This window comes from Spodoptera frugiperda, chromosome 20 (genome assembly GCF_023101765.2).
Source record: "Spodoptera frugiperda isolate SF20-4 chromosome 20, AGI-APGP_CSIRO_Sfru_2.0, whole genome shotgun sequence".
Taxonomy (NCBI): domain Eukaryota; kingdom Metazoa; phylum Arthropoda; class Insecta; order Lepidoptera; family Noctuidae; genus Spodoptera; species Spodoptera frugiperda.
Genome location: NC_064231.1, coordinates 5396983 through 5424358, shown reverse-complemented (window position 1 = coordinate 5424358; position 27376 = coordinate 5396983). Strand labels below are relative to the sequence as shown.

Below are 27376 nucleotides of genomic sequence, written 5' to 3'. Positions count from 1 at the left end.
AAACGTAATGGCGTGTCAATTGAAATACTTTGTGTAACTCAAAGATATAAGAAAATGAATGGACGACTTTGTAAGCGATGCATTTTAAAAGGCCATTTTATAGAAGAAACAAGTTTTATCTAACAACTTTACTGTCACTTTTAGTAATAAAGAATTTTAAAGAAAATGTAAAAACTTGAAACGACTTTAAAAGAAAAAAATAACTTTTAAGAAATTTTTAAATACTTATTCTGTAAAAGATACTTATTGTTGAAAAATACGCATCTCATTTTATGTGACATTGCAAAGTCATTGTGTATTCAAGTCATAAATTATTTGCATAGATTAAAGGCTTTAATTAGGCACGTCATCGATGCAACTGCAGTTAGCAGCTCAAACTTCGGACAGCTGCACCGTGCTATACTTAGAATACAAACTGCAATCCGTATTTAGACACTACAATCAATACATCCCAAACTCAACTCCGTATTGTGGAGTTAAACCCGCTGTCAAAGTTGCTAACAGTCGGTTAAACCATCTCTAAACATTAGCGAAACTGAACTAAGTTTACGATGATGCTCGCAATGGCCCGACTGCAGTAATTCCATCGACTCGCCGACTGCATAATGCATCCCTGCACTTACACCGTGCACCTCTCACGATGCCCGAGCATCGGGGGTTCTACACGCTTCATTTAACTCGACATATTTGAGGCATACACTGTACATTGCTGGTTTAGAACTGACCAAATAGTCACTGGTGCGAACATTTCCGGCAATGTAAAATAAATGGTGACTGTGAAGATTTTCAAATATTGGAATATTGGGGTACAGTGGTAGAAGTAAAGGGAAGCGCTCGTTTCGAAAGCAATAACTCGAGTGTGCATTGACGAACGCGTTTCAAGTGTCGGCCTCTTAACTAAGACGGAGATCGTTTTGAATGCCTCTTTGTTGTCGGAACGTTAACGCGTTACAGTTTCTTCTATCGTGGATCTGCGGAGCTCCATTGTAGATTTATGGGTTTACAGCTAGGAGAAAATTAGATGGTTTTTGTGCTAATGTCAAGAGCGGAGGGCGAGCTGTTCCGCTGCTCCGTTGAATTTGAGTTAACGGGCGCTTGATTCTGTTTTGTTCTCAGTTGTAATGGGTAGTTAGTTATAAGTTAGTAATATGTGATGTATCATAGATGCATCGATTGTTTTCTTTTCAGCTTTCTTATCATCGAGCACTTTATGTAAAGTTCTTAGAATAAGAATTCCAGAGTATAATGTGACAAGGGTCGACTAGGTTCCAAGATTAACAAGAATTTAGATTACATTAAAGTTAAATGTAACATTTTATTCTTCTAACTTTATATTATTATAAATCAAGTAGAAAAATTATTCTAATGGCCCCGTCAAGTATTTTTGCAGCGAAAGGAGCGTTACAAAGTATGTCATCTATCAAAAAGAAAATTCAATTTCGTCTCATAAAGTAAATAAAGCGTGAGTCGCACTTCGATCTTCATAAATTAATCCAGTCTTACACTTAAGATAAATGCAAATTGAAGTATTGAATTAGCAAAGATTCCATTAAGGCTGACTCCCTCACAATTATCAGCTATGTTCAATTGATTTAGGCTAAGCTATTAGCCACGGGCCACTCGCAGGAGTTGACCCAATTATACGTCGTAATTGCATGGCCGACCTTACAAATTCCATACATTATTAAACGTTTTATTACAATTTATGGCAATAACCGGCCCGTTAAGTGTGTTTATATTTGAGGTTAATAAGGGACGTGAAATTGTAATTGGAAATTAATTATTTATTGCCTATTATGAATGCGAGAATTATTGTTTTCAGATTGCAGTGCAGGTGTCACGTATTATGTGTTTATAGTTACTAATGCAAAACATGTTGAATTGTTTATCATTTCTAAAACAACTATGAATTTCCTGTAAAATATTAATTTGATTTAGTAGATTAATTTATATAACAGTAAAAATACACCTTAAATCGTGTAAGCAGTAGAGGATAGTAATTAATTTCAGTTGCGTCCGCGAGCGCCCACTGAACGATGCGAAATCGCCCCGTTACGTTCAGAATTTTGATTGCTACGTACATGCTACGCGGCTACGCGGCTACGAGCTACGGCCTACGAGCTGTTTCATGCATACCGTTGTATGAATAATGCGATCGTTAAGGTTATAAATGATCGATATTTAGACGTAGAACGAAGATCTAGATCTCTAGGTACTACTCAGTGGTAGACATATTTAATTTGGAACGGCATGTACTTTCGTAGCGGATTTTTTATGATAATTAATATATTTATGTACCATTGTCTAGTCTACCCCATAAGAGACAGACAGTGAGGTTATGTATGTATTTATTTCTTTCTTTATTTTTTAATTTAATTTATTAAAAGTGTTGTTATTACTAGCACTACTATGGGACTAATGTAATCTTTTATTTAGTTTTGATTTCAAGTTGATAAAACAAAAAGAGATATGATTTCGGTAACTACACTTATCGTGTCAATTGAATTTATTTGAACCGTCAATATTATTGTTTAAAGGGAGAAACAAATAAACAATCTGTGCTGAAATAAATTAACTAGCAATTATTTTATTAATTATTATTCAAATGTGGTGAATGAACATGAAAGTTAATATTTCAAAATATTATATGTGAATGCCACAATATTAATCTAGTTTGAGTTAATTTCAAATATCAATAGTAACATCTACACTAAATTGTGCACGTGTATAATTATTGACAGTTTTCATTAATTTGTGAATGCTATTATAAGCCATAATCAGTTTCAAACAAAATGTTGTCATTTAATTTGTGTATTTATTAGCAATGGACTAAATAACCGCAACACTATTGTAAAATAATATGACATCAACGGATAATAATAAATTGGTTGGTCAATGGGATTTCAAAAGTTTTACACAAAAATGTAATAACGGGTTTATTTATAAAATAAAATTACTATAACTATTGGGTGATTTTATTGTTTGTGGAAATTTTAAACCGACCAAGTCCCTAAGATGAGTGTTTAAATGACATTAAAATGGTTGTTGCATGGGTAAATTGAAGTTTCGAAAATTGTTTTTTGAAATAATCTTCCAAAAGTTGTTCCCATACCACTGTATGAAAACACCATTTGGTAACTTTTCTATGTACTTGGTTATCTGGCTTTTAACTTTATTATTTAGAATGGTAAGATCTGAAATAAAGATCCACTAAATCTGCAATCCAGTAAAACTATGGAAATGAATATAATAAAATTATTTAACAGAACAAGCGAATTCTGCTTAAACTCATAATAAAGCAAATACTAGAAACGTTAGTAATTAAGTAACTAAAGTAGTTCCCACGGGAATTCCTAGGAACCGTTCGATATGCAAATTAATCGTCTCACTTGCCACGATATCTTTCGTTGCGCGCTTACTACGATTTATGGCGTGTGCCTGCCATGCTTGCCCAGCAATGGATACCGTATATTGCAATTTTATGCATATGCGATACTTTATATGTAGCTATTCATTGGATGACTTTTAAGGAAATGTAGGCTGCCTGTGCTGGTTTAGCACTTGGCATTTTTATTGCCTTGAAACTTGACTTATAATTTTGTAATGCAAATGTCAAACTGATATAAAAATTGAGGCATTAAGTAAAACTTGAAGACTATCACAACTTTATTTACCAATAATTATTTCAAATATTTCAATCTTAACATGAAGTTTGTAATAGGAATCTGTAATCACAGTACAGCAATACCTCCAATAAGAGAAAATTATTATTATAAGCTGCATGTGAGTGTGTTTGAGGAACCGCCAACCTTTGAGGTAACAAGGCTCTTGAATGGCGAGTGGTAGCAAAGGACGCGCGGCTCAGAGCTCCACTCGATCGTACCCAAAGGCGGAACACCAGTTAATGTGCCTTTTCTGCACAAATTCTCCTACTTATATAAGTCGTGCCCATTTCAGAGATAGGTACTACTGGTTTGTCTTATTTTGTAATAAGATTTTGGTATGATATTGGACTGTTGACTGCTAACTTGAGTGTGATATCATTATAAACACTTTTGTAAGAATATTTAACTGGATTATTAATTAAACATGCATAGTAGACTTGCTTTGACTTTTTTATGTCACACTCAATCAATACTTGCAAAGATAGTCTTTTAAATTTGTCAATAATTACAAAAAGTATTAGTAAATTAACGCATAACTTTAGAGTTAAATTATGTCAAAGAAATTTTCATGAAACAACATTTAAAACTACACAGAACTAGTATCACAAAACATTTTAATATTCGTGATTTGCAGCCGGTTAAGCAGCTGCACGGTAGCGGCTAACTTGAAACAAGTTTTAGGAAACAGGCGATTGATTTATGAAGTTAACTTGGAGATAGTTTAGCGGTTCGCATTTCCTCGATTACCTCGCTGAGATTTCGGGTCCCGGAGTCGACGTTCATCTACATGACCTGTAGCCTTGATAAAGTGTTAATAGGAAAAGTACTGGAGAAGTTCCTAGAAAAGTTTGTTCTCAGTAGTGAGCAAGTTATCGCGTGTAAGTGCCTGTTAAACTTATACTTTAGGTGTCTGCGAAAAGATGCGTTAGAAGCAAGTTGGTGTACAATTTTACTTGTACTTGTTGTTCTTTTGTGGTATGACTAGATACAATATATTTTTTATTACAAAGCGCTTTGCTTGCTTTGACGTACTCTTCACGTATTCGTCACACAAATATTATAAATGTGAAAGTTTGTTTGGATGTTTGTTTTTCAATCACACTATAACTACGATTTTATGATATTTTTATACTACGAGAACGCGGGCGAAGCCGCTGGCAAAAGAAGTTAATGATAAGATTTAAATAGTGTTAGATAAACATAAAAGATTGAAATACGTAGGTACCCACTCTGTGATTATGAATTATAATAACATTATAATATCATATACAATTTCAAACATTATCACGAAAAAATTATAATGAGATAACCAAAAATCGTACCGTTAACTCCAGCTTGTTAATGAGTTATCTTAATACACCCAAAATACCAATTTACCTAAATCACAATGATTAAATCCATCAAATGACCGCGTCTTAGTAGAACGGGCAGTGGACAGTGCCATCTATCGGCGCGCGGCGGCAGTTAATCTCGTCTCGGCCATTTGCCGCGACAAATCACCTCCCTGCTCTGCACTCTGAAAACTTCGTAACGTATTGCTTTCAATTTTACTCACGATATATTTCTTTGTACGCGAGTGATTAGCTCAGTGATTAATGGAACACATTTGTCATATTTTTATTGAATGAATTGATTGTTTAACTGGGTCGTTAGTTTAATGGATGTGAGTTAAAAGTCAAAAGGTGCTGACTTTGGTGTAAAGAGCTTCTCTACTTTCTGGGTCAAAATAGTTGTTTGAATAATAATATCACTTATCTATCAAAAAGTCGGTATTGTTAGAATGCTTTAACGTACTTACTTATTTAAGAAATAACTGGTCAAGTAGTATTAAGCCTTATATCTTCGAATGTAATATATTTTGTGCATCGGTACGACGATCGTGTTGTACGATGTGGTGCGTCAATTATTGCCTAGTACATACGAGACTTTAAGTACACACATTCAACTACTTTGACTAGATTTAAAAAACACGAGTAATGTATGAAAATTTTAAATCATAAGTACACTTAACTCTCTTATAATCTTGCAACATTTTCTGCGAAACAAAATAAACACGACATTAATAGCTAATGTAAACAGCAGCAAGTAATTACCGCTTTTATACTGTCAATTATAACTTTAATTAGTATAGCAATAAGAACTACTTTCGTAATGCACTTGTATAAAATATGAGAGGAATTAATGAGAATATGAATGGAAAGAGTTGAATGCGGTTTGTGAGTGGTGACTTTATTGTATACTTACTGGTTGGCGTCTCAAGTTCTTTTGTTATTATTACATGTATTATGGTATTTAAATTATTGTGTTATGTGTAGCTTTTCAATTCAGTGTTGGGATTTTCTCTGGCTACTAGTAAATCGTTAATAAAATAAAAAAGTTTCAAAATACTTTTCATTAGAATATAATGTTACATACATAACCAGTAAATAATAAGCCAGTAATTTTGAGGAAGTATCTTTTCCTAACATAATAATAATATATCTGCAACATTATGTCTGCAAAATAAATATAGAAACGCCATTTATTTTTGTATCTGATCAATATAAAGGATACAAAACTCCCTCGAATTACTCTCCAAATATCTGAAGACTCAATGGCTTTCTTAAAATAGAACAAAATGTACTTCAAATATAAAATCCTTCGAAACTTTGTCGCATTCCGTTCGATACAAAAGAACCCTCAAATCATACGGTCACAATAAAACTAGAACAAGAAAATGTTATCTCGTACAAAACTGATTGGAAATAACAGAAAACTCAAAGCGACAGTTATCGAAGAACGATCACTTAATAAAGAAGAAGAATCATAAAGTATAATTAAAAATTCTTCCGATAAAAAGTCTATAAAGAATCTCACAAATTGGAAAGTTATTAAATCAAACTATCGAGCTGTAACATCCGCTATACCAACGTACCGCGCCGTAGATTTCATTAGACTTAATTGAAAAATAAAAAGAATTCCTTTACTTACATCGCATTCAGTCTTGCCTGCCATCCCGCAGTTTAGTCTACAAATGCTATCGTTTCTTCCTCACGCTTTCCGAATATAAACTCACCTATTACTCGACTAAAATCAATCTAATGTTTAAAACGATAAAGTTCAAATTCTTCAATCAACAAACTAAATCTTACATCCCTTTTGCGAAAAGTGACTTAAAGAGTAAGATCGGATTCATCGATACGATTATCGACTTTATTCGTGAGTAATAGAATTCGTTTCTGTTTGCGAGTTGGTTTTATAAAAAGATCTTCTAATACCAAGGGAAAAGTTCCCAGTACTAAGTGCATCGAGATCGGTGTACGTGCATCCGCCGACGATGTCAGTTGGAAATTTCTCGTTACCGCAATAATCCACCATCGGGTATAGCGTTTTGCAATATTTTACAATTTCACGTGAGCGCTCAGAAGCGGCCGGCTCGCAAAGGAAATACTTTCATACAATTTCTTTGAGCTTGTATATTGTGGTCGGTAACAAAGAAGATTCTTAGCACTTGTCTGTCGTAATGTTGTCGAATTGTAGAGCTTACGGTGCATTGTTGTGGTCTGCACGAACATTTGTCTTCATCTCAAACGAGGATACGTGTTATCTATTTCCATTGAAAGTAAATACTAGATAATCGATTTCTTCATTAAATATACACCACTAAGGATGAACTTCCTCGCCAGATACATGTCACATGAGTACTCTCTTCCCCTTACACATATGTATAAATACTTTGTACTTAGAAGGCTGATGCAGTTTAAATATTACCGGAGCGAGGCCGGGAGACGTTACGCTCGGTGCGTGCACGAATACGGAATGAAGGGCCTGTTTGAACTGCCGCGGCTTTGTACACTCAGCTGTGCATGTTTTTACCTTCCCTTTAAATTTTGTATTCAAGTTTCAGCATAGTCGCATTTTTTCGAGAGGAAAAAGAGCAAAGAAAAACAAAGTGTAGTGACTGCAATTATATTAGTTGCGCTGTATTTATTATCAGTATTTGGTTCGACCAAAGGGGGTTATATACTAAACACCCACAATAAGAATTAGCTCTTAACTCGGAATTTGTTACAGTGATATTATAAGTCTTTAGATTCATTTAACCACGTAATCACAAACAAACAGATACTACTAATTATAATGCGAAAAGTATAAACATAATTTCAATGTAAACCCTTAGCAACAACTATTACAAGAGCACATAACAAGTTGTCACCCAAAGGACCAGTTGGAAGGACCAACATAATCTCAAGTCATAAGCAATAATAATAGACAAGCAATAAATAAAGTTTTGATGACGAATCCCGTGTTTACGGCGCTCGAGCTCCAAGCACAATATAATACTAATCCCCAAACGACTTCGGGATATGTTTACACGACTTATGATATCATAAAGAGGTCCACTGTCTTAAACGAACGATGTACGGGACACTATCTGTTTTTAAAACATGGCCGCGCTCTAACGCTTTATTTGAGTTAGAAACGTGTTTGTAATAATGTGTGCCGTGAGAAATAAATACAATATAAAACAATACTTCAGGGAAATAAACAAATTCCCAAGACAGAGTACTTCAAGTTATAGAAGGTAAAATGACGGTTGGGCTGTGATTTTTTATTTAATGGGGCGTCAGGAATGATTACGATATTATAATTGATTAATATAGTTATCACAATAATAATGAGTCATTCATCTGCTCTTAAGAAGGGCAAAAACTCAGGGCTGTTTAAACTTCACCTGGAATATAAACAAGAAAAAAAAAAATACAAAACCATTGTCATCGTACGGAAGGACCAAAATATTTTTCCCCATAATTACATTTATGCAAAGCCATACAAACAGTCTTCCTCTCTTCATATCAGGAGACAGGCCCTCCCGGCTGTTACTGAAAAGCGATATTGAAATCCCTCGAGGGCTGTGAGTGCCGTCGAAACATTGTTTCAGATTCAGGTGTCAAATTTTCCATTGTCTTGTCAGGAAATATGAAATAAGCCTTCGTAGGCGCGGAGCTGTGCTTGGGGTAGGTTATGTTATTGCTGCTATTTACTTTTATTAGTCAAAACATAAAGTTGACTGCCGCAAGAATTAATGGAAGATAGTTAGGACTTGCTGTTTCTTATGTTTTTATTTTATATATTTTATCGTTAGTGTTTGTGGGTCTTGTATATACATATATTATTTAAAAAAAAGTTTCTTCACAAAAAATATACTATTTTACTATTATCCTTCGAAAAGTGTAATAACATTTCAGAATTTATGTTTCAGACTATTTTAGTACACAATATTTTGTGCATGTAAATTGAAATAAATATCACATTCACGCAAGTTTCACAAGAAGATGAAAAATATGAGGCTCCCTAGAGATGTTGAGCAACTAACAGACACAAGCTCCAAGTCTTTGTCTCCTGCAAAATGCCTGCAATAATTTTTATTTAATGCTTCATTATTCCACAATATTCTGATCGCAAGATATCCGCCTCAAGCAAGCATAAATTACGTAAATTGCAGCTCGCAGAATATCTTTGAAACCCGACAGACGTTAAAAAGAGCAATACGTAGGTAGGTATTTGAAAAAAAATCCACCGTTGAGACAAAGACGCACTACACACTCCCCCCCCTCCCTACTCAATTGTCCTTACATCTTACATTTCTGCATCATATTCCGTCGCAATGAAAAGTAAAAACATTGCAGATAGAACACATACCAGTCTAATTCCGACCTTAACATTCATAGTTTAGGAGTGTGTTTTGAACGCGATGATAATTCAGTAAATTCAGATGCAGGGAAAGACGAGAGTGGCTGAATTGAGGTGGAAGCCAAAGTGCGGAATAAAAGTGACGAGCTAGACTCGAATGGAATAAAGTGAGCGCTGTTGGCGAATTGGCGGCGAGTCGTCTCACCGCTCTGTTGATTGTGCCTTCGATTATAACGTTCATATTTTATTTGCTAACGGGAATTAGGGTTTCATTTCTGTTCAAATTGATTCAATTTGGTATTCAGATTTTATACAAATGAGAAAGTATGTTCGTAGTTTTCCACACAAATATGAGGTAGTAACAATATTGTGTTCTTGGAAGAGCAATCCTTTACCTGTCTATGTATCTGTTATGTTAACTATATTACACGTTAAATATGTATCGGATTGTATAAACAAGACCACAAGGTATACATATAATCCGACTGGGGACCAAAGCTCGAGGTACTCTGTCATCTTTGTATACAAGGAAAATAAGAAAGTTCGTCGGTTTACGATGGTTTAATGAATTCGCCGATTTGAATTATGCATACAAATACATTTTGAAACGAGAACCAGACATTGTTTACAATTGTATCGGTTTTATGACAAATTATTGTGTTGTTTATTACAGATCCCGTTCATATTGCAATAATAGCCGCTGGATCATTCGACATAAATATAATTATCGTACAATTGCAGGCACTAAATAATAATAAATTGTCAGCTATGGAATCTAAGTTACTAGATATAAATAAAGGGATTTAAGGTGTTATTATTTAGATAATATGAGTATTTGTTTTTTCAATAAATGTTGACAATAGGCTTCTTCTTACAATCCGAGTAGATCCCTAAAAGACAAGACGTTTTTCAAAGCCCCCTGTTCGCACCACTACGGGATGTTAAATAAGTGGACTGTATGCTGTTGATAGGCGCGGTTTATTCGCTTCCCAATTACAAGTTTGGATAATCCCGGACAAACAAAATGAATTTAAATTAACGAGTGTCGACCGTCGTCCGGTGGAGTCCGAGAGCGCAAGATGTTCTATGCCCCTCTCGCTGCGCAAGACCTTTTATGCCCCTCTCGCTCCGTCGCCCCTCTCGCTCCGTCGCCCCCCTCGCCACACCGCGCTCCGCCGCGCCGCTCACCACGATGACTCAGCCGAGATAGGCACCGCGCCGCTAGCGCGGCTGCCGAGGCTATGTTGGGTTTGATTCCCAACATGCTCCCCGGGTTGAAGTGACTTCAAGACTCTGGAAGGGGACAAATATTATTAAAGGCCCTCCTGACAGTGCCCCTTTTCGTTAGGACCTCTGCGACTCTGGAAATGCCGTCGCTGCCAGGATACACTTTGGTCACTCGCCCTAGGCTCCAAATTGAAGGAGGAAGTGCTCTATCCTTTATCAAGACGAGGGAGCCTAGCTTAAGCTCCGTCTTTGTCGAGTGCCATTTTACTTTTGCTGAAGAAGAGCCACGTATTCTAGGGAAAAACGGTCCCAGAAATGTCGACGAATGCATTCGATTCTCTTGAAGCGTTCCAGGCGGTTGATCTTCCCAATGTCTACATCAGAATCCTGTGAATGAGGTAGAGCATTAAGTTGTCGGCCAATTAAGAAGTGGGAAGGTGTCAGTGCGGAAAAGTCAAGAGGATTTGAGGAAAGAGGAGTAAGAGGACGGGAGTTTAAAACAGCTTCTATTTGAGCGAGGCATGTAGCCATTTCCTCATAGGTAAAATGAGTGGTATGTAACAACCTTTTTAAATGGTGTTTTATGGAACGAACGGCTGCCTCCGCTAAACCGTTGAAATGGGGACTATATGCAGGAATGAATTTAAATTCAATTCCCTCAAGAGCCAATTGACCTTCAAGGTCAGATCTGGCAAGAACCTTTGATAGTTCACTCGATGTTCCGACAAAGTTTGTGCCATTGTCCGACGTGATACTTTGTGGTTTCCCACGACGTGAAACAAAGCGATTGAGCGCGGCTATATAAGCTTCACTGGATAAAGCCGTAACGAGCTCGACATGACATGCTTTAGTGGCATTGCAGACAAAGATTGCCAAATAAGCTTTAATTAGCTTGCAACCTCTGCCTTTCCTGTCCGCTATCATCACTGGTCCTGCGTAATCAACGCTGCAATGTAAAAACGGATATAATAATTCAGACCGTGAAGATGGTAATTGCCCCATGATAGGTTGAGCACATTGCGCCTTGTATCTACAACAACGAACACATTTTGCCACAATGTTCTTGGCAAGGATTCTACCGCCCAAAGGCCAATAACTTTGTCTTATATTTGCTAATAAGAGCTGGGGACCAGCATGTAAATATTTTAAATGATAATAATGAAAGATTAGTTTGGTAAAATGATGCTTGCTACATAATAGGATGGGATGCTTAGTATCGAAACTATACGGAGAGTTATCAAGCCTACCACCCACGCGTATGAGGTTGTTTGAGTCTAAATAAGGAGACAAGGAAATAAGTCTATTCTTATTTGGTAAGGATTTCTTGGCTTTGAGAATAGCATATTCTTCAGGAAACATTTCCAACTGAGCTTTGTGCAACAGTAAATATAATGAGGTTTTAAGTTCAGTGACTGAAAAATGACCGGTTCGTTTGTTGGATTTGTTTCTAAAGTTATAAATAAATCTTTGTAAATATGCTATTGTTTTTTGTAAATAAATAAGATTAGATGTGTTCTTAATTAAATTACAAATAGGATCTACATTAGTACTACAACACACGACAGAACATGAAATTAACTCCGGTAGATCGTGTTTCTCTTTTTGATTGGGCATTTTTGGCCACAATACTTCATCTTTCAACAAGAAAGTGGGACCAGACCACCACAATGATGAATTGCTGATGGAATCGGCCTTCAGCCCGCGGGAAACCAGATCCGCCGGATTGTCTTTCGACGGTACGTAGCTCCACAAGTGACCCTCTGTACTCTCCTGAATTTCGTGAACACGGTTGCGAACGAAATGTTTTAGCTGCAATGGTGATGTTGTTAGCCACCCCAGCACAATGGTAGAGTCACACCAAAAGTGACATTTGTCAACTTGGAGAGTTAAAGAAGATAATACCTTAGTGCACAACCTTGCAGCCAATAAAGCTCCGCAAAGCTCCAAACGAGGTATCGTCATGGGCTTTATGGGCGCTACCTTACATTTAGATGTAACAAGTGTTACATTTACTGACCCTGAACGCTGCACGGACCTTATATATAAACAAGCGCCGTACGCGCTCTGTGACGCGTCTGAGAAAACGTGTATTTCGTACCGTTCACAGTTATCACTGAGAACCCAACGTGGAATTTTCAGCTGATTTAGACAAGGTAAGGTGTCAGAAAATACGATCCATGAGTCCAATATGTCTTTAGAGACTTCATCATCCCATTGATATTTATTTATCCACAATTTTTGCATGAGAATTTTGGCTTCTATCACGCACAGGGACACAAGACCTAACGGGTCAAAGATCTGACTTATGACAGAAAGAATGTGTCTTTTAGTTATGGTTTTGGCGGGATGCTTAATATTTATTGAAAACGACAAGATATCAGAATCACAAATCCAATTGAGACCTAAAGTTTTACAGGTGTTAACTGTAGTACTGTCTGAAAGGTCTAAAATTTGATTGGAATTATTTGAAGAGGGAGAAATATGATCTAAAATTGTTTGATTATTGGATTTAAATTTTCTTAAGTTAAATTGTGCTGATTTTAATACTGAAATGACTCCCTTGCACATACTAATGGTTTGATTTAAAGAATTAGAGCCTCCTAAATAGTCATCCACGTAAAAATCTCTCTGAATTGACTGTTTGACGTCATCATCAAGAGCATTAGACGCTAAACTCACAAGACACTTAGTGGCCAAGTATGGAGCAGATGCCGTGCCATAAGTCACCGTATTGAGAGTGTAAGTTTTAAGAGGTTCGTTGGGATTAAAGCGAAAAATAATTTGCTGTAAATGCCGTTGAGATGGATTGAGCTCTATGGCTCTATACATTTTTTCTACATCGCCAGTAACAACATATTTATGTTGGCGAAAACGTACCAAGATGGAATATAGGTCATCTTGTACAGTTGGTCCGACCATTTGTATGTCATTTAAAGACAAACCTGAAGAAGTAGTGGCCGATGCATCGAAGACTGTACGAAGCTTGGTTGTAGAGCTTTCCTCACGGACCACGCCATGATGAGGTAAGAAGAAATTGACATTGTCACTACGGCTAAATGAAGACGGCATGTTTTCAGTCATATGACCTAAACGTTCATATTCATGCATGAACTCCATGTATCTATTTTTAAAGACAGGGTCTCTTTGAAATTTACGCTCTAATGACAAGAACCGACACTTCGCCTTTTGATAGGAATCGCCCAGGACTGAAGGATCCTTCTTCAGCGGCATAACAACGACGAAGCGCCCGTCGTCCTTACGAAAGGTGTTTTTTATGAAACTCTGTTCACACGCCTGCTCCTCAGGAGACAGGGCGTGCGTGGTTGCTACGGAATCTAATTCCCAGAAACGAGCTAAGTCTGGATCGGCCTTTTCACTCAAAAAATTACAAACAAGAGGAGAAGTGTGTGACTTATGGCGGGCAACGTACCCTGACACCAGCCAACCCAGTTTCGTTTCATATAATTTGGGTTGATTTTTCCCCAAATCAATGGAATTATTGCATAAGACGGACCAAAATATATCGGCCCCAAGTAAGATGTCTACTGCTGACGGAGTATTAAATGAAGGGTCAGCTAGACTTATTCCTGATGGGAGGGTAATATTATCTATGTTAATAAAAGAAGACGGTAAAACTTTGGTAACGTGAGGTAAAATATGACAGTCCACTGGAAGTCTATATTTCTCATCATAATTGGAAATAATAGTAAGGCTGCAAGATTGTGAACTATGCGAAGTATTATTATTTATACCTGTCACTGTGGTGCTCGTAGCACGTCGTGACAAACCCAGCTTACCGCAAAGGAATTCTGACACGAAGTTGGCTGTACTGCCATTATCGAGCAGTACCCGAGCTGTGTGCACGTTGCCCTTGCTGTCCACCACCCTCACGAGCGCTGTGGAAAGCAAAACAATCGGAGGAGTAGTCGTGTCCAGAACATCTGTTGAGCTAGAAAAACTATCTAAATTGCTAACTGGAAGAGATGGTTGAACGGTAGTTTCTGCCTCATGCATGTGAAGCAGCGTGCTATGCTTTTTCTTGCAATATTTACAAGGAACTAGGTTACATCTTGTTTCAATATGCCCTGGTCGTAGACAATTGAGACATACCTTAGCATCTTTAGCCTTCTGTCTACGTTCTTCAATTGAAAGAGATCTAAATGCTTCACAACTGAATAAGAAATGATTCTGATTACACATTGGGCAAGTTAAGGATTTTTTATATGTATTGTTATGTTTTTTATTTGTATTATATTGTAAATATGTATTTTGAGTGTATTTTGTAGATGTAGGTTGATTGTAATGATTTTTTATTGTATCTAATGAATTTTTGTTGTGTATTTTAGTTTTACTTTTATTTTCTTGTAAAGTTTCCAATAAATCTGCTTTGTTACTAAGAAAAGTTATGAAAATTTCTAAAGATGGAGGATTATTTAAGGTGTTTCTATGTTCTTCCCATTCCCTATGTGTAACACTATCTAACTTCTCCGCCATCATATGAATGATAAGCGTGTCCCAGTACTGAGTTGGTTGATCCAACGTCGACAACGCACGTAAATTTTTATTAGTTACGTCTATAAGATGGCGTATTGCTGAACATGATTCATGTTTTATGTGTTCAACATTAAATAATGCGTGAACATGATTATTCACGAGTAACCTTTTGTTGTCGTACCTACTGCACAATAAATTCCAAGCGGCCTCGTAATTTTCTGCTTTAAAATCTAAATTATCAATAATTAATAGTGCACTACCTTTAAGTGAAGCTCGCAGATAGTGCAGCTTATTTATGTTATCTATGTCTGACCTTAAATGTATCAATGACAAATAAGTGTCCCTAAACTCAAGCCAGTTTTGATAGTGACCATGAAAAGAGGGTAAATTAATTTTTGGCAATCTAACGCAATTGGATTTGAAACCACCTGAGCGTCCATCCCCGCAACTCGCCACGGATTCATCCGGAAGTTGAGAAGACTGGTGAGGGCGAGCACCGAGTAGTCTCCGCGCCGCCGCCACGAGCTTGTAGTACTGATTCTCGAACTGCTCACGCTCCTCGCCTTCATCGTCGGGTTCCTCCGACAACATCTCGATGTCGCACTGTAATTTGTCGAAATCATCGTATAAGCTACCAAATCTGTTGAACCTTGTTTCTAAGTCTAAAAGCTGTAAACTGCTAAGTTCATTGCAACTTTCTAAAGTATGTAGGTAGTTACCAAATACTGTCAATTTAGACTTCATACAGCTACGTCGTTTAACTAACTTAGCAATCTTTTCGTCAGCCATGTTGATGGAAAATAACTGATTGCAATGAAGTTTAAATAATACCGGACAGTAAAAAACCGGTTACTCTGCAAGCAAGGTATAAGCAAAAAACATGCGCAAAAAATATACGATGCACTAACGACTTGACGCCGAGAACAATAGATCACCTGTTGCACGGCTAATGACCCTGACAGCTGTTATAGATAAGACACTGCAAGTATGTCTTATTTAGATGTATTTGAAAAGATGAATAAGCTTTGTAAGCAGAAGCAGTGAATGTACGGAAATATATGGCTTTGAAATGAAGAATTACAAACGTAATTGAAAAAAAATATGGAAAGAACTCACTAAATATTGCTTTTTAAACATAAACTAGTGAAAAAAGAAAGGAAATAATTGGAACGAACTCACAGAATGTCTAAACCATACACAGGATAAACGATGATCTGCAATTTTTCGTCCTTCTTTGTCTTCGAAGATGACTTGTCACTTTCGATGGGTCCAAAGTCCGTCCAACGGTCAATTCTCCGTTTCTCGAACTTATGTATGCGGTTGCGTTGCGAATAGTCTTCGTCAGGATATTGATGACTCCTGCAGGAACTGTCGCTGCTGAAGACCGCAGATGAAAAGGGCTTCGAGACCGAAGTAGTAAGATGATCCCGAATTCTTCAAACCTCGTAACTAGGCTGGCGAGTTCCACAAAGGACCATGTTCGCACCACTACGGGATGTTAAATAAGTGGACTGTATGCTGTTGATAGGCGCGGTTTATTCGCTTCCCAATTACAAGTTTGGATAATCCCGGACAAACAAAATGAATTTAAATTAACGAGTGTCGACCGTCGTCCGGTGGAGTCCGAGAGCGCAAGATGTTCTATGCCCCTCTCGCTGCGCAAGACCTTTTATGCCCCACTCGCTCCGTCGCCCCTCTCGCTCCGTCGCCCCTCTCGCTCCGTCGCCCCCCTCGCCACACCGCGCTCCGCCGCGCCGCTCACCACGATGACTCAGCCGAGATAGGCACCGCGCCGCTAGCGCGGCTGCCGAGGCTATGTTGGGTTTGATTCCCAACACCCCCAATCTACCAGATACTTTGCAAGTCGTCATATAATTAGTCCACCACATACGCTCCGGTAATGCCCAGCAATAACATAAGCATGCTTAATCACACTATAAGCGCAGTGAACGGGGATTATAATTGTTAATGCCGTTGTTCCGCCGGTCCTTAATGTACGCGCGCCACAATCCTCATTACCGGCAATCCGGTTATATTCCAGTGCAATGTGTTCCCGTGAAAATATGAACAATTTGTCCCTCGCCGATTACTGTAATGCTCAACACTATGTTCCTATTTACAATAGTTATGACTTTGTTATTATTGGTGTTATTTATAACGCTTGTTGTGTGCTGACTTATTAGGTTTGGTGGCAGATTTAAAAGCAACCGAGTTATTTCGAAGTAAAAAACCACTAACAATGATAACGTTCTTCTTCTAATACCAAAACACACAGTGTGATTATAATCCACAACTGGACTCAACGAATTACAATCCCGATTCATAAACCATATCGATTCAAAAACCAATAACCAAACAAACATAGAAACAGATCGCGGCACATACGACACCTAAACACAATGAAACATTAAAATTCCCCACAACAAAATCACCGCGGCCCAGCGGTAACCGGCCCACTTTATATTCAACAGAATCGATTGCCGCTGTAAAAGACTCTTTGAGTATTGAACAGAATTAGAATTTAAAATATATTGATTCCCTCATGAAATGGTCGGAGCTCAGATGAAATATTAAATGACTTGGTTTTTTTCTTCCAATTGGCCGCGCGAGCAGCTGAGGCGGTAGTAAAAACGATACGTGACTGCTCTCGACATAGCAAACTGTTCTAGTGTTACGGTATTAAGAAGTTGGCTTGATTGTGTAACGTGCGACTTGGGTATATGTTCACTAGTTCATATTATTAAATAACTAGATTATTTAAGTAGGTATTTTTATCACCATATAAAAACATACAGTTTGATAAGCTCGGTTCAGTAAATAAGTATTTCGTAGAAAATGGGTGTTCACGAAACCTTCAGTCAACATTGTCCGTAGGAAAATAACAGGTGCGGCGGCGTTATGCTATATTTAATTTTTGACAGTAATTTTATGTATATTTTGCCATTTTATTACTAATCTGGTTTATCTCTGCCTCTGGTGCAGAAAATGCGAAAACTTGTACAATTTATGTAAAATACAGAAATTGAAGTAGCGGAGAATAAAGCAAAAATGTTGTCAAATTCCTATAAGTCCAATGTACACTCAAAATTTCCAGCAAAGCAGAATCAATCTTCATTACAACAAAACGTAGATGTTATTTTTTAGTTTTCTCGTGGACAAGAACAATAACTCTGGATATAGTGTACAATTTCCACCGTGATCGGCACTCGGCACTCGATCACAATTGGTCACGCGTGCCTCGCGACCAGTAGGTACCGCCTCTACCGTGGCATGTGAGAGGTATTCTATATTGATTGGGAAAAATAAGAGGAACCCTGGCTTTATAGTCTACGGTGGTTAGACAAAGAGGTACTGGTAGGCATTCGATCAATTGTTATAGTTTTTGTATAGAGGTAATCACGGTATTCACTTGTTAGATTTTTGTGTAAAGTGCTTAGTGCATTCAGTGTGTTAAGTGTTGCCCGCAGTGTTATATATTTTTTATAATTTATCATTATCTTCAATCAGTCGCCAGGGCTATAAGCAAATTCGTTATCTAAATAAGCTTTGTAATTCAATATTGCTCCTTATTCAATTCACTTTAAGTATTAATTTACTAAAACATGTAAAATTCAGTGTTCACCAGATTAATTTGTATCACTATCCACATCAGCTAAACTAAAAACTTTAACACACTCACAAAAACACTGCTAAAACATTTACCTCCCAACCCTTCCCTTAAAATGCTGAGCCGCTAAACATTTTAGGCAAACATTTCCTATTGTGAATAAAAAATAAAGCAAATACGAGATAAACTTGAGAAGCAACATAAGTTATTCAAAGCCACACAGGGCGTAGCGGCAAAGTGTCGGTTTGCAAGGCCTAAGTTCTAAAGTAGTTCCTAAGTTTCTCCTAGCACCGACAACCCTTCCTGACTAATAGCTGTGTATCTACATAGAAGTACTACTATGTGTGCTATGTATCCCACCAGTTCTACTTAGTCATCAGCTAGTAAGTCTTCCTCGTCGAACTGCTGATGAAACTAAATAGGTTCGCAGAAGCCACAGATATTATAGTTCCTAGTTAGCTAAACTTAGGCTGTAGCTGTGTTTAAGATCAAATTAATATTAAACTTGGTACTAGCTAAGAAAATTGCCATTAATTTTATGTGAAAGTTTTCGTTTATAAATGCTACATATCTTCTTCTTTAAAGATTTACATTATTTATTCATTACGATAGTGTCTATTATAAATTAATTTATACAAAATATCTAAGTATTTGAACTGTAGTAGAATATCTTCAATACAACAACAATGCAAGACGTCTTCCACAATGAAACATAGTCTAGTAACCAATGAAATATCATTAAATTCAATTACAGCTGCATAACTCGACTGGTATTCTGCAATAAACAGTTTGTGTATAAGTTGTACCTGTTCCAGTAAACTGCTGGAGAATATTAGTCAGCGCGGAGGTCCGGCAGTAATTACTCGGCGTGTTAACGAGCGTTTGATTGCGACGTAATGTCACCGCATCCGACTAGGAGCACACTTTGTTCCCGTCACAAGCTCTAAGTCTTCCACAACTGTCGTTTGTTTTATTTTATAGTGTACTTCTAGTGTATGAATAATTTTGTATTAATTTTGTGTTTGTGTTAACTTTTGGATATTTGTTTTAGTAATAATGCGATGTGATCACCTGGGAACGTAATGGCATAAATCATATTCGAAAAAAACAATAAGTGATTTTGTCCATAAAACATGAAATCAGTCAAGAGATTGATATGACTACCAACAAGAGAAATTATTCTAGAGTCTATTTCCTCTATGAATAACAGCAACAAATACTTTGAAACTAGCCAGAGTACGGTACAAACTCATCACAGTATAGGTAACGAACGCACGGCCCCGCGTATAAACAACATGAATATTTTAGGGACTGTATCAAAGTGCCCGATAAACGTCGGGATCCAATATCGGGTCCAAACAAAGGCTTACAAGAGTTTAGGGCACGCCCAGTGCACTGCATATTCAACGGGGCCAGAGTCAACATATTAGCGCGGGAGCCGGACAACAACCGCGCTGGACATAGAAATATTTTGCAGTATTTTGATTTTGGTCCTTTGGTACGAGTTGCTGTTTTGACTTCCTGCTAAAGTGCAGTTCACGTCTTTCTGTAGTTTTAGTTAAAACAGGTAGGATGAATGCAACTTTTTATAAGAAGAATCTGGAAAACATACGTTACAAATTTTGCATATTTTTAAAAAACCATTTTTCCACGGTAAACCGATGATCTATATAAAATTTAATAGGTGGCAGTGAAGAAAACAATGCAAGTTATTAAATCTTCAAAAAAAGTATTCTCTAATATCAAGCGACGTTATACTATCTGTTATTTATCTAGGCACAGTTCTAAAACAAAAAACACAAAGCATGTTTCTTGTTTCAAGTTGAGGCGAGTAAGGGAAATTAATGATGTCGGTAAACAGTGAAGGCGTAACAGACTGATTCTAGTTTTGTGGTCACAACAGATGGCAGCACTGAAGTTTCTACGTGTAACTGTTCACTGTCATTTGTGTATTATAATTTATGTTAAATGTATCACTCGATAATTTGAATTGTTAATTTACTAAGCAAGATTACCTACTAAGTCACTTTATGGTCCTTCGATCTGAATTTATGGGACTTTAAAATAAGCCTAATTCTCGACAATATGGTTAAAATTTAAAAGAAAGTATATTCCTGTATGGATTCAAAGTAGTACCTTTTTATGAGGTAAGTGCACACGAGCAGACAATTACAATAGGTTCGGTACGGTACACTCGAGTCAAAATATAACTTACCAGGTGAAAACCTTATATAAAATATACAATTTCGCAGCACCAGCTCCTGGTGTAAGTCCACGCATCGCTGCCCCGTGACCAATATGTGAGCGTAGTCCCATATACCTTGCATTTGCATACTTTACACGCACTCATTAAACACCGCCATACTGTTATTTATTGGAATTTTAATCAGTTCACTAATTAATAACGTTTCACCAACCAATAGCCTGCATTATTGATCATAGATTGCGCTCTATAATATTTCATTAAATCAAGATTTGAAAATTATTATTTTACTCATTTATTATTTTCATAAGTTCGGGTCATTTGCATAATTTTATTATCCTGGGATATTATTGGTATAACAGTATGGAGAAGGATAACATACATACTATGTGTATACCTACATTAAAATTTTAATTCAGAATATCACAAACAATAAATCGATTAAATGCATTCATAGAAAAACAGGCATAAGTAAAACAACAACATAAGTATCAAATTAAGTATGTTTTTTATAGTATATTTCTCACGTATACATTTCAAAGTCAATGATAAGATAGTACAACATCAATATGTTTGCAATCACACAAATATCTGGACCAGGTAGTTGAGTCCCTTCCCCTTCTCACTCTTCAGCCGCACGTTGACAAAGGAGGAGCCGATACCACCAGCTGTGATGGTTGCTACAGCCTTCGACTTGTCAATGTCCACTGCTGATATGCTCTGTAATAGGAGGATATGTATTATTAGTATAGAATATTTCTTTGACAAAAATATTATGCATGTGATATCAATAAATGAGCGAAAATAGTGCAGTGTGCAAAATATACACCTATTATATTTATGCAAAATGCCTGGCGGTGTGGAATGCCTACGTTTAAAGATGAAATTCAGTGGCATGCCATTGAATAGGTTTGCCTAGCAATTGTGTAGACTGATGGTGATCATGATGTCAATACACAATATACTTTAACTATATTAAGTATGATACTATAATCACTGTAAAATAATTTGCAGTTAAAAATATTAAAGTTTCCAATAAAAATCTAATGCTTTTTGTAGAATGAAAAAATAAAACGCGTTCAAGAGTTCTTTTCAGCCGGTCCGTGAATGCTGTTTGGTTTTTCCATTAAGATAATCCCAGTTGGACTTATCTTTAACTGCTTCAAGAGACTTATAATACTGAAAACTAAATAAATATAAATAGTGCTAACATACTGGACAACCTAATTCTAAGACCTAATATTTCAAACCAACAATTTTGTGGAATCATTATCAAAAATACTGTCAGCCACTTTACATGTCCATGCTAAATGCTTGAAGGATACCTTACATCATCTACAACAATATATCACCAAACAAAAGTAAAGGTCTCACCTTAATAGTCTTAGTGTTGTTAGAGTTGTAGAACACATTCTTGGTCCTCGTGGACAAAGGCACAGAACCCAGTTTGACAATCTCCTGGTACCCCAACTGGGCATTAGCATTTGACCCTAACTGCAAGTCCGCTGCATTGTACAGAGACAGACACAAACACAACAACGTAACTTGAGTTAAAAGAGACATTTTGGAATTAACACGACTTGACTAAACAAAAAATACTTTAAGTATATTGATGTATTTTTTTTTCTATGGCATTTATATTCCATCTCGTGTGCACTTGAGATAAAATGATAGTGATAAGATGGTGAATCATATCGAGATGATATGATAAGAGATATCGATTGCTCACTGATAGGTGAATGATTGTTGGTTTGTTGATCCTATGATTCATTTCTTTGTTCTGGATGATAGCTGGGGAGGGCAGTGCCTAGGTCATTTACATGGCTAGATAGATTTGTTGGTCAATGATTCTTTCGATTCCTCAGTCTTCTAAAGTTCGGTTCTCATAATAACAGCTTACAAATCGTACAACTTAGAAAGCCATTAATAAAACAAAGCCATGTGTTGGAAAATAACCTCAAAAAACTACTTTTCGACCTTAAAATATCACTTAGCAGTTGAACACGAGAAAGTGATTCGACGCGCCCAATTCGTTGGGCACTACGGCTTTATCAAAAGTTGGACACATTAGTACCAGATGTGGGCGATGTGAAACGACTTCAACTTATTTTTTATCCCGTTCGCATTTGAGGGTTATGATGCCATCTATTACTGGTAGCCCTTTATTCGTCAGATGAGATTCGAAGGTAGTTTTTCTCTTAATATGTTAGTGTTAATTAATTGTAACAATGTTAACGCTACGTGGACATTGAATGCGATGAGTAAAAAAATGTTACATTGGCAACTTAACTTCATCTTTAAAGTATAAAAACTGACATTTCAAATTACTATTGGCATTTTCTACTCTAGATAATATCTTTCTACATTTTCTTATTTTTAAAGCTCTTGAAATGATTTAAGTTTAATTCACATTTCAGGACTGTAATACTTTAGTCTCGACATTTTGATATCGATGAAAAACTAGAAATGCATGGTGAGACATGGTGCATGAAGATACTCGTATGTCACGATTCCCTATTATAAAGTACTGAAATGAGTACAAAAACAGTTCATGTGTTCTTTGTACTAAATATCTGAATGATATTTATAATTTATCATTTTCCTTATTGATAACCGACTCATAAGAGAGGATAAGGGATTAGGAGGTAGATACTGTCCATCAATGTAAATTATTTCTTCGTAATACAAGTTTTTATCTGAGGAACAATGACAAAACAAAAGAAGAATATTACGAATTATGCAAGTACTTATTTTTATCATGTTTGTTTCGTAATGAACTGAAACAGCAAAATTTAAGTCGGAATTTTTACTAATTTTTTATATGGAACAAAGATATAAGTAATGCTTAGGTATCCCATCGAGTTGCTGACAATAGAACAAAATAGTTTCATAGACGTAGCTTCGAAGTCGTTCCAACTTGTACGATTGACTTTGTCAAAACAACGACAAATATTATATCGCGTTGTTATTATTATATGATTAATATCTTAATCTTTTCTTATTTTTTTTTTAGCTATTTACAATATTTCATTAAATTTAGTTCAGTGGTTTAGTCGGTAAAGTGCTATGAACAGACAAACATAATTTGGATTTTAATTGAGAGGTGGGTTCCGATTCATATTATGATATTATGTAATTACTGGTTTTTCCAAGAAATTGAGGAGACATTCTCTTTTAAAATTCAGCTCGAATGCAGGATATAGAGGGCCATCCTCTATCTGGACATGAAATAAATTTAAATATTAATCTGTCATACCATTTTCAAACAAAAAGAAAATATTTATGTAATAATATGAGTATAGTCGGTGATGTAAAGCCCTAGACCTCGTACAAAGTTCATGGTGATCTATTTTGGTAACCGAAGGTAGGATCAATCATTTTGTAGGTGAAACAAGATATAGATATGTTTGATGTTTCATACCCTTTGTCTTGTATATACGATTATCAATGTAGTGGTTTTTTAATATGGCTGAATTTAAATATAGAAATATGGGGAACAAGTGAAGAAAAGATGGACAATACCTATATATGAAAATATTTTGTTGTAACTTGAATTGAGAAATGAGATTAACTAAATAGTTGTAATATTCAAATGAATTATTTTGTTTTAATGTAGAAAAAATCTTAACACAATTAAAATAAAATTCACATTTCAATACAACTGACCATACATATTCAAATAGTACCGTAGTCGCGTACAGTGGGCAACGCAATGTGGTCATTACTTTTATTTTACGACGTGATAACACCGCACACTTGTTTGTAACGTTTGTAACACAACTTTTGGGGCCGGTGTACACTTTAAGCCGTGTGGAATAATGTCCCCTGTTTTATTTGGACGCGAGCCTATTTTACTGAAATGTTTGTTATGAATATTAATTTTATTTACGTGATGATTGTTAATAAATTAATTAAGTAAGTATGTTTATATTATGGTAGCAGTAGTTGAATATTTTTTTAATAATATGTTAATGATTATTTAAATTACAGGGCTGGCATGGCTACGGTTTTGGTGGGGTTATTTATATTATTTTTTATTTGTATTGATGATTAACATAATGATGTATGAAGACTTATGTTCATGCTACTGAATAATTTAATCATTCAGCAAATATCGCCTATTTGTTACATGATTGAATTTTAAAGGACTTCATGTTACTGTTAACTTAGAATTTAAGTGCCTGAAAACCAGCAACATGGTATTAAAGACAAACATCTTTGACTTCACAAACAACAAATAAATAGATAACAAAACACATTATATATTATATCTGTAAAGAAAAACACGAAAATAGACCAACAACAATATCCTCGCACAATTTTATTTCACCTTTCAAACCTTTATCTTGGGTAAAAAACTTGATCCGAACAGTTGTTACAAAGGAGGTATATATTTATATATAGGGAGCACCGAAATGGGCCGGCGAAGAATTATACCGTTATCATATAAATAAGAATTTAAAGCCTTCACGCCAGACTACAGGCCGGAGGAGCAAAGCTCACCGCATTATTTCACCCACAATTTGTTTTGTTTTTATTACCTCTAAACATCGTGTTTATATCTACAGCTTAGGCTCAAGTGGATATATTTAAAGTAAATATGTACATTGTTACACGATTTTCGGACATTATAGATATTTTTTGTGTATATTTTTATTTATTTATTTATTCATTTATTTCAGGCTTCATAGGCCCATATCAAATACTATAAACTAATACATTAAAATTTATAAATACTATACATACATTACAATTAATAATATTACAATTACTTTGTACTTAATAACTAGGTCACACGAAGAGACGGCGTCGTGTGTCGCGCAGTGTCCGGTAGCCGACCTCGGAACCGTCGGTAGACTACCCCTCGCGGCCAAAACTCCTCTTTCATTAAGGTCGACAGATGTTCAGTCGGCACCCTGACTACAAAGGACTTGAAGTCCACTCTGTGTTGAGAGTGCAGCTGCTCGACCTTCAGATGAAGTTTTGCCTTGATCTTGATAAACTCCACAATCTCCTCAACCTTTGTGGAGTCATGCAGGCGGGACACGTAGAGCAGTGTCGCTGGTACAGCAGGACGCAGCAGATGGTTGTGTCCTGTCAATGCGGTACCGCACTGATTGCGGCAAGTAGGCTTCCTCTTCTTCCTTCTTTCGACTAAAGTGAAGCCTTCCTTGTCATTCTGGTTCTTTTTAGGAACCTCCTGATGCAGATCCGCGTGAGGCTTTTCGCCCTGTTGAGTCTGCTTACCCCCTTTTGCAGCGATGGCGGCGTAAGCACGTTTGGGGGTCGACGTACTCACACGTGTCGTAGCCTGCGCCGGAGACGCTAGCCGTTCGGCGGAGTGACTCACTGCAGCGCCCGCACGTGGCGATGCCTGCGCCTTCGCCGACTCAAAACTGCTGACCGATGCATTCGCTGCACCGCGGCATATGTTTGCGTCGTCGGTGCACAGTGTTGGTGACCCACTTACAACAACAGTGTTGCGTAATGCCAATAATTCCGCACGGAGTTCTCCGATGGTATTTTCGGATGACATCAGCTTCGACTGTACCTCAGCCAGGCTTGTCTTCAAGGATATGATGTCCTTGAGCAACCTGGTAACGTCGACGTGATCAAAGGTGACAGGGGGCAGCTTGTGCAAGTCCTTTGCCACGAATGCAGGCACGTCGTCGGGATCTGTCACCTTCAGCAAGGTGATAATATCCTGCACACTTTTCTCCGTTCCGTCTCTTCGGCGAGCTGGCATCTCGTCCAGCTTTCCAAGACATTGAAATAGCAACTTTTTGCCGCTACTTATGTCTTCCTCCTTGAAGTTAGATTTGCAGATTTGCAAGATGCTAACCTCATCCATCGTGTCGATGGCATGCTGAATAAATGCCAGCAACTCATTGGCTATGAGTGGTTGGGTACTCATAGTAAGGCAGGCAGCGGCTATTGCCGCGCGATTCGCGAGTTTTGTAAACACGACCGTATACGAGCGCGCTTCGCACTGCACTGCGATGTATATAGGCAATATGTACATGACAAGATTAGAATGCTAAAAATCTTATAAAGATATATCTACCTAAATAGGTATACGTTTCTATTTACAGAATACAGTAGCCCAAAATGTAGTAGGTATTGCTAATATCAATAAAATGCCCATACCAAAAAGTTTCAAAGAACACCAAAAAATAAGTACCTCATTCCCCGCTAATTTCATAAATGAAAAAACCTTGAAATAACAGTGAATTACCCACTTTCTTATACTCTCGATGTTTCCCACAGTTTGAGGGTACTTGGGGAATATAATGACAATTCATTGCGGCTCCAAACAGGGAGGCGTGGCGGGAGGGTAAAACAAAAACATGAAGTAATCGCTAACTTGGGCTCTTTCGCGCGACGCCTGAGTTCCGCATAATTAAATAGTGATTAAGGCGCCCGGTAACGTTCACACTGAGAGACTGTTCACTAAAGTACTCTTTCCAAGTCCTAATTGATTGTAATGATATTCTAATACAGTACTGG

General features: G+C 36.9%; 4 protein-coding genes across 6 annotated transcripts in view; 1 reads left to right on the top strand and 3 right to left on the bottom strand.

Moving 5' to 3' along the window:
• LOC118261778 (protein vestigial) overlaps window positions 1–27376 on the top strand; it is a 337798-nt gene that overhangs the window by 294880 nt on the left and 15542 nt on the right. The window lies entirely within an intron of this gene.
• Window positions 10298–16890, bottom strand: LOC118281469 (uncharacterized). 3 transcript variants are annotated; one of them, XM_035602041.2, is made up of 2 exons: window positions 14363–16890; window positions 10298–10952 (listed from the first exon to the last, which is right to left on the bottom strand). In XM_035602041.2, exons 1-2 carry the CDS (start codon window positions 15846–15848, stop codon window positions 10945–10947), a joined length of 1494 nt encoding a protein of 497 aa, XP_035457934.2. In that variant the 5' UTR covers window positions 15849–16890; the 3' UTR covers window positions 10298–10944. The 3 variants fall into 3 exon arrangements, with proteins under 3 accessions (XP_035457934.2, XP_050557656.1, XP_050557655.1); XM_050701699.1 differs by having other exon boundaries at window positions 10298–10631; XM_050701698.1 differs by having other exon boundaries at window positions 10298–15662; window positions 16257–16890.
• Window positions 21355–22487, bottom strand: LOC118282323 (probable salivary secreted peptide). Its single transcript, XM_035603348.2, has 2 exons — window positions 22244–22487; window positions 21355–21589 (listed from the first exon to the last, which is right to left on the bottom strand). The coding sequence occupies exons 1-2, from the start codon at window positions 22430–22432 to the stop codon at window positions 21449–21451; spliced, it is 330 nt and encodes a 109-aa protein (XP_035459241.2). The 5' UTR covers window positions 22433–22487; the 3' UTR covers window positions 21355–21448.
• Window positions 25520–26883, bottom strand: LOC126910623 (uncharacterized). The gene has a single exon (XM_050701706.1). The coding sequence runs from the start codon at window positions 26781–26783 to the stop codon at window positions 25656–25658; it is 1128 nt and encodes a 375-aa protein (XP_050557663.1). The 5' UTR covers window positions 26784–26883; the 3' UTR covers window positions 25520–25655.

What these genes read in the sequence shown, in the direction of transcription:
- LOC118282323 (XM_035603348.2), bottom strand. Translation starts at nt 22,432, where the DNA reads ATGTCTCTTTTAACTCAAGTTACGTTGTTGTGTTTGTGTCTGTCTCTG. An exon ending in ACAACACTAAGACTATTAAG is followed by an intron (nt 21,590 to 22,243) that starts GTGAGACCTTTA and finishes CTCCTATTACAG; the next exon opens with AGCATATCAGCAGTGGACAT.
- LOC126910623 (XM_050701706.1), bottom strand. Translation starts at nt 26,783, where the DNA reads ATGAGTACCCAACCACTCATAGCCAATGAGTTGCTGGCATTTATTCAG.
- LOC118281469 (XM_050701698.1), bottom strand. Translation starts at nt 15,650, where the DNA reads ATGTTGTCGGAGGAACCCGACGATGAAGGCGAGGAGCGTGAGCAGTTC.